Source organism: Sphaeroforma arctica, assembly GCF_001186125.1.
Source record: "Sphaeroforma arctica JP610 unplaced genomic scaffold supercont1.1389, whole genome shotgun sequence".
Lineage (NCBI taxonomy): Eukaryota > Ichthyosporea > Ichthyophonida > Sphaeroforma > Sphaeroforma arctica.
The window spans coordinates 8,855-16,020 of record NW_014039169.1 but is presented as its reverse complement, the minus strand read 5'-3'; the positions used below and the strand labels follow the sequence as shown (position 1 = coordinate 16,020).

General features: G+C 42.5%; 1 protein-coding gene across 1 annotated transcript; it reads right to left on the bottom strand.

The window, feature by feature from the left end:
• Positions 1 to 701: 701 nt before the first annotated feature.
• SARC_10788 (hypothetical protein) lies at positions 702 to 2,712 on the bottom strand. Its single transcript, XM_014295155.1, has 2 exons — positions 2,478 to 2,712; positions 702 to 2,210 (listed from the first exon to the last, which is right to left on the bottom strand). The coding sequence occupies exons 1-2, from the start codon at positions 2,589 to 2,591 to the stop codon at positions 939 to 941; spliced, it is 1,386 nt and encodes a 461-aa protein (XP_014150630.1). The 5' UTR covers positions 2,592 to 2,712; the 3' UTR covers positions 702 to 938.
• Positions 2,713 to 7,166: the final 4,454 nt, after the last annotated feature.

The following is a 7,166-nucleotide window of genomic DNA, read 5'->3' as shown; positions in this document are numbered from 1 at the left end:
TTGAAATATATATTTACATTTATATATATATATATATATATATTTATGGATGTATGTATGTATGTATTTATATATATATATATATATATACAGATGTATATATAAATGTACATATGTATATATATATTTATATGTATATATATACACACACACACATATATATATATGGTATTGTAAATCGGGCAGCATAAAATGAGCATCGTTGGCCCCGGGGATGTCCAATCAAAGATTCCGCCTAGTAGACAGGCCTTGTTGTTCCCCGTGACGCCACTTAAGTTACTGGTTATCATCTATTATCAATCATGTTGCTATTTGCCTTCAAGCACTCCTTACGCTGACACAAATCCAGATGCACTCATCACCTCGGTCAGGCGATATGAAATAATCAAATCTGGGTTGCGAAGACCGGTAATGTTGAGTGCATTGCCTACATCAGCCCCTTCGAACAATATTGCCTTGGCGGATACTATCCATTTTTCCCGGTCCTTAATATACACCCACACCGCCATAGATATATATCAATTGTCTCAACCCAATCTGAAATTCGACTGGCCTATCGTTATACGAAATGGAACAGGTGTAGACTCGTAGTGATGTGAGAAGCAATACCCATAGCGACAGTCAACAATATATCAAGGATAAAATATGTCTTGCCGTGGAGTACTAAAATTATTGACCAAGAATGATTGTAACTTTTTTTTGTGTGAAGTAGGTGATTTATTTGTCTGCACAGTCCCAAGTCGGCTCTATTTCACTAACGTTATATTCCAGGATGCCACGTTAGAATGTGAGGCGCATATGTTATGGTGTTGTCGTGTGTGAGATTGTATTTATAAATCCCCTTAGGTCTTCTCGAAATAGCACAACCACCAAAACAATAAATGCGCAAATCGTTTTAAGTGTTGCTGATGGATTCATACCTAAGCAAGAAGTCGATGTCATACTGGCGACGTTTCCACCTTCACATGGCTACTCTTATTCTCGAATTTGTCATCACTATAACGATGTTGGTATTCATCGCCCTCGTTGTAGTCTACATTATGCGTGCGTATATGCCGGCTCAGATTGCTAGACTGGTTGAAACGTTTGAAGCAGTACTGGCACTCGTACGGTTGCTCGTTTGTATGCGTTCTAATGTGCCTGGTAAGATATGATCTAACCGCGAACACTCGTTCACAGCCATCCAACGGACAATAAAACACCTCTGTGCGGGCGTGAGTGCGTGCGTGCGACGCAAGATAACTAGGATCTGCGAAACTCTTTTGACACCCATCCCACTTGCACATGAAGGGCTTTTCCTTTGAATGCAGTCTTTTGTGTCTGGCGAGGTTGCTTGCCTCACTGAAGCGCTTATTACACCCTTCCCAAGGACACACACAGGGTTTCTCTTTGGTGTGCGTTTTTCTGTGTCGCGTTAGATTATTCGCTTGCCCAAATCTTTTGCCGCAGCCCTCCCACGTACAAGCAAATGGTTTGTACCCAGTGTGTGTGTTCATATGCCTGGTATAATGATCTGTGCGCGTGAATGTCCTGTTACAGCCTTCCCAGGTGCACGCTCGTACTTTCGAAGACTTTGAAGTTTCGGTATTAGTGGCCGGAGACACTCCATTAGAAATGGTCTGGGGGACAGGGCTAGCCATATTATCACTGTCAATTACGTGCAGTTGTCTTACGCCGGCATCGCCATGCATTCCTTGGCTATTCCCATCGTAAAACACTCTACCACCAGTAGCGTTAGAACTATGGTGCTCCTCCATATACCCAATAGTCGAACCATTGTAGAACCCGTTTGACCAGGTCTGGCCGTCCATGTTGGCACTGTGCTGTCTCCAGTGAGCCCCATTATACACAGGGATGCGACCGTACTCAGGATTATAATCGCCAGACATTGTATTCCTTTTCAGTGGTTGTTGATTCCTCCGACCGTACAATGAATTTATTTGTCGAGTGTTCTCGCCTGGATGAACGTCGTAGGCCTCTTGACGTTCACGAAAACTGTCGGTTTCGAGGGAGACGTTGGCGTATGTGACGCCAACACTCTCTCGAGGATAGGCACCATCGTATACAGCTTGTGTTGTATTGGGGTTGTTGGGGTTGTATACTCTTCCTGGCTCCATCATGTCATTCTGCTGCGGTTGTTCACCCGTCACAACACGTGGCGCTTCAAAATCGCACTCGCTGTGGTGATTACCCGTAGACCAGTCTTGGTTCTGCCAAATGAAAAATAATAGATAATGAACAAGGTTAGACTTCGACAATTTCAAATTGTACAGCCCTGTAATTATTTCGATTTGTGCTCAAAAGCAAACAAAAGAAAGCTCTGAACGATCACGGAACATAAATTGCAGTCATTAACCACTAAATGCTGTCTCTTCCTGCCAACATGTTCAAACCTTTGTGTTCAAAACGCGAGAGTACGTATCTAATTTAATGTTGACGAAAGAAAGCCTGAATAATTCTAGTTTACAATTGCCTACCTGACATTGCACAGTACAGAAGTGCCTCTTCTGACATGGACATACAAACCGGGCCGGCGCTTGGCATACCACGCAGCTAATTCCAACACACTCAGATTGCCTGGAACTGTTCATAGTATCTCATTAATACTTCGGGTTTCTTATTATGGCAAGGTAAGCGGAAAAGCAAGTAACTGCTGTAATCTCATGCGGATGCTATATATTCACGATGGTATGTAAAAGCCATAATGTATGCAGTGTCGCTTACGACAACGAACAGTGGGCAACCTTCGGCTTTTGATATTTTTTGAAATAGAAGGCAAGCTGATCTTTATTACAGTTTTTTTAAATAAATAAAAAATAATAATTATGTCCTTTTTTATGAATTTTATATTTATTTTATGGTTGAGGACCAAATTGAAATCAGCAAAACTGACAGCCTGACACAGGGTCACAGCAGGTGAGTAGAAGCACTGGAACTTCTGAAGACTGAAGGTTGTCGAGTGAATCGCACTCTATTTAGTGTCGTTACTCCAAGAGCCCAATATAGACCTCATCACTGAAGTCTGAACTCTTTTTATTTTTTAAATCAGAAACCACTTGACAGTTGACTGGCTTTGACATTCAAAACGGGATTACATAGAACCTCTTAAAAATAAGCTGACACTGACAGTCTCTCTCTCGGGCAGGAATCAGTCAAATCAGTGAAATCACGCAAATAGGGGAGTGAAAATTTCGCCCTAAAAAAAACTAAAAAAGATTAAAAGGCATTCCGCTGCGGATGAGGTCGAAGGGACCGAAATTGAGGGCAGACGGGGGGTAGACCGGGCGATAGACCAGGACTACTATTTAAATAGCGAGACCTGTGCGGTCACCTGTGAGGGGACTGGGCCCTGGGGACAGAGAGTGGCGACTGGCGACTGGCGACAGGCGACTGGGGTGGTCTGTCACTCTGTATGAATTCCCGGAGAACAGGAATTCTCTATTGTTCCCCGAATCCACTGTAATTAATCTGTACCCTGTAGTGTATTTAGAATGTAAATAGACTGTAAATAGACTGTAAAGTGTAAATAGATGGTAGAACTATATTTAGATTTTATCTTACATTTATGTAGTAAATTTTATATAAAAAATAGAACAAAAACAAAATAAATAAATAAACCTTTTTTGAACACAACTGGGCTTTCAGCTGCCTATATAGTATTTATGTAGTGGGCATTGATGCGTTAACGTAAAACGTACCACGTTTTTTTTACGTTGTAGGGTCTTGGCTTCTGCCCGCCTTATATTTGGCTTAATTCACCAACTATATTTCACGAGTTGTTTATAGTTAGACAGATTTTCTACTGTCAAAACATAACAGCTATTAATTGGGCCATATAAGGTAGATCCAAACAAAATTGATTTTTAGAATTATCTCCCAGTATACTACCTGAAAACGGGGAAACGGCTTCAAAACTAAGCGTTAACGTAGAACGTACTACGTTTTCAGCGTATATGCATTGAGGTCTGCCGTGGGCGTGGCCCGTGGGCCATGGTCCTTGGCCAGTTTGTGGCCCGTGGGCCATGGCCCTTGGCCCGTTTGTGGCCCGTGGCCCGTAGGCGACAGGGCGTGGCTGACAGACATTTGTTGTTCGTGAGGGGTTTCTTGATGAACCAACGTAAACAGTCGATTTTAGACCGTGTATTGATATGCTATGCTCTTTTTGAAAGACACTATTGCACAGCAAACAGTTAAATACTTCATTTTTTTTTAAATCTACGGAAAGGGAAATTTACTTGCGAAACAACACGCGATTTGATGACTTCTTCTGACTTCTGTGAGTTCTGACTTCTGGTTCCTGAACAACTTCGAGTCTGACCTCGAGTTCAGAACTAACCTCATAAAGTTAAAAGTTATTTTTACTTTTATTTTTGTATGTTTTTTTTACGTTAAAAAGACATCTTTTATACCGATATAAGCCCTTCTCAAATTCAGTGGGTGCAATATTCAGGTCAATAGGTAAACCTAAGGTGTCAGGTCGAGCGCACACAATTCCTCCGAATTTGTGTTTTTTTTTTTCAATTAAATAATATATCGAACAATTTCTCAAGTGCAGTTTTGAAAATTATATATATATTATTATGTCCCAAATAAATAATATAACTTTTATATTTCCAAAAAGTAACAGTTTTAGGTTGAACGTTTATCCAGTGACCCCATAACTTTATCAGGTTAGGTGTTCTAATTTAGGAGACTATGGTTGGGTTCAGAATTTCAAAAATTCAATAAAATGTGGAGGTCGCTATATATGATATTTCTATATATATACAATCTATTTATGGAGTCCAGAGTCCAGCGTCCAGACCAGAGGCCCAGAGCCTGGAAATCAGCAGATAGCCGTTTCGACTTTACTCTAATAACTACTCTTAATTAAAATTTAAAATATTTACTTATGTGTTAGACTCGAGAGTAGTATGTAGACTGTAGAGTCAGAAACTCTGAAACAGAGAGAGAGAGAAGATGAGAGAGACAGAGAAGACGCGAGACTGAGAGACTGTGAGCCGTGAGAAGGAGAGATGGAGGGTAAGGGTGTTTAGAATACAACTTTACAATACATAGGTACATACTCAGAAGATAATTGGAAAGAGAGAGAGAGTAAATATCAGGGGGTAAATACAAAAGACAAACAACAGTCCACACTGCGTCCATGCGTCTACACAATCTTTTCGAATTAGAGAAGTGTATTCTAAAATAGAGTAGATACAATTGTTTCTAAAAACAATGTTTTTTTTTAAATAATAACAATAAATACACGCAACAATTTTGTTTTTGTAAAAACAAAAAAAAGAGTAGAAAAGAGTAGCGAGAGAGAGGGAGACTGGGCCCCTAGGGGGGCGGAAGCGAGAAACTGAGAAAGAGAGAGAAAGATAAAAACTAGAACTGACAAGTGTCAGAAATGGAATGACACCTGAACACTAACTCTGAGACTCCCGCCTAATCTAACGTATGCTATTTTCCCCAACGACTTTACCCAATGACCAATGGAAATTGGACTTACAAAAATCTATCACAAACCTCTCTGCCCAGGCCAGTACTCTACAGGCCAATCTCAATCAAATTTTGGGACCGGCTCTAACAACCCCGAACAATGATGGGCCCATCTCCAAGGAGCCTTTGACTGATGACCAATGGAAATCAACCATACACAAAATGCTCACTAACCTCTGTGCAAAAACAACCAACCTTGAACTTAAATCCCAAACCCGTGCACCTATAGATGAAGACACACCCGACACTTTCCGATTTGGCTCCACAAGCCCGCCTGTTCCGCCTGCAAAAAGACCGCGGTCACAGGCGCCCAATAGCAGCAGTGAGCCTCCCAGCTACCGCTTAAAAGTGGACAAACCTGAAAAATCGAGCCCTAAAAAACGCCCGACCCCACCAGCTTCTCAGTTTTAGGCTCTTCATGAAATGGATGAAATAACTCCGGTATGGCTCTTCTTCCGAGCAATTTTCCCTAACGGCAAGCCCCCATCCCAATCAGTATTTGAAAAATACTGGCATGACCAACCAGCCCTCAATCGCCACCACTTTCGTATCTTCCGTCTAAATCGGTATCTCAACCAAATCGCCGCGGAAGCTCCACCAGTTTCATCCGCCTTTGTGTTCCTAGCGACTCTATCGCCCAGGTGAAACGACCTGCAGCACTTACGTGGAAATGGTAGCTTGATGAAAACATCGACCCCCGCTCCCAACAACATCCCGACGCTACGAAAGCAGCTTTAATTCACTATCTCCGTACCAAGCGGGAGGCCCGCTGCACACATGAACGAGCGCCAAAAATTCTTGCCCGCAGCATGGATGCACTACTGAGCCCACTTGTCAACTCCACTAACGCAGACATCCACCAATCTACCACGGACCGTCTCCAGAAGGCTTACCAAGCAAAGCATGATGCAAACCTTTTCTCACTTAACCCGCGAATCCCGGTAAACGCTAAAGAATCAGCGCGTGCGAAACCCGGGCGACTTCATATACCAACGGTCTCCCCGACACAATCATCCGACACGATGGATAGCAATACGCAGCCTCAGCTTTCCACGACGGACTCTTCGACGACAGGCAATGATATAGAAATGGCTGACATCATCAAAGAGGAGAGCCCAGTAGTATTGACCGATGATGAAAAATGTTAGGACCAATGAGGATGACGCTATTCAACCCACAAGGACTCAACATGGACAACGCAGCACATACAGATACTATATCGATTTTAAGTCAGGTTGATGTTATGTGTGTGGTTGAAACCTGCATAACACCACCTTTCTTGATCATATAGACTCGAGCACACACTATCATATAGTATGCTTTGGCGTTCATATGGCCGTGTTCTACTTTCCACTCAAATCGCTTACTGAAGACGACGTTAGGCGATACATGAATTCCCCCCGAGATTGGCGGTTTCCAACCAGATGTCGTGTGGGGAGATTTCAACTTCAAAGCCCGGACGTATGGCCACGCATCTACAAATCTCATCGCCTATGGTGATTTGCGATCTATGCCTTGGTCTGTCTTTGAGAAGATAGTTCACAAGCATACCAATCTCTCTACTAGAGTACTTAGTACCACGAGCTACACCCAGTCCACTAAGCGTAACGCAGTAGAGACTAACACTGCGCGTAGTACTAAGAAACCTCGCACTACTACTGGAGGGGGTACTGGCTCTA

Coding starts and splice junctions, on each gene's coding strand:
- SARC_10788 (XM_014295155.1), bottom strand. CDS start 2,591: ATGAACAGTTCCAGGCAATCTGAGTGTGTTGGAATTAGCTGCGTGGTA. Junction 2,211..2,477: donor TCTGTACTGTGCAATGTCAG/GTAGGCAATTGT, acceptor TTCATTTGGCAG/AACCAAGACTGGTCTACGGG.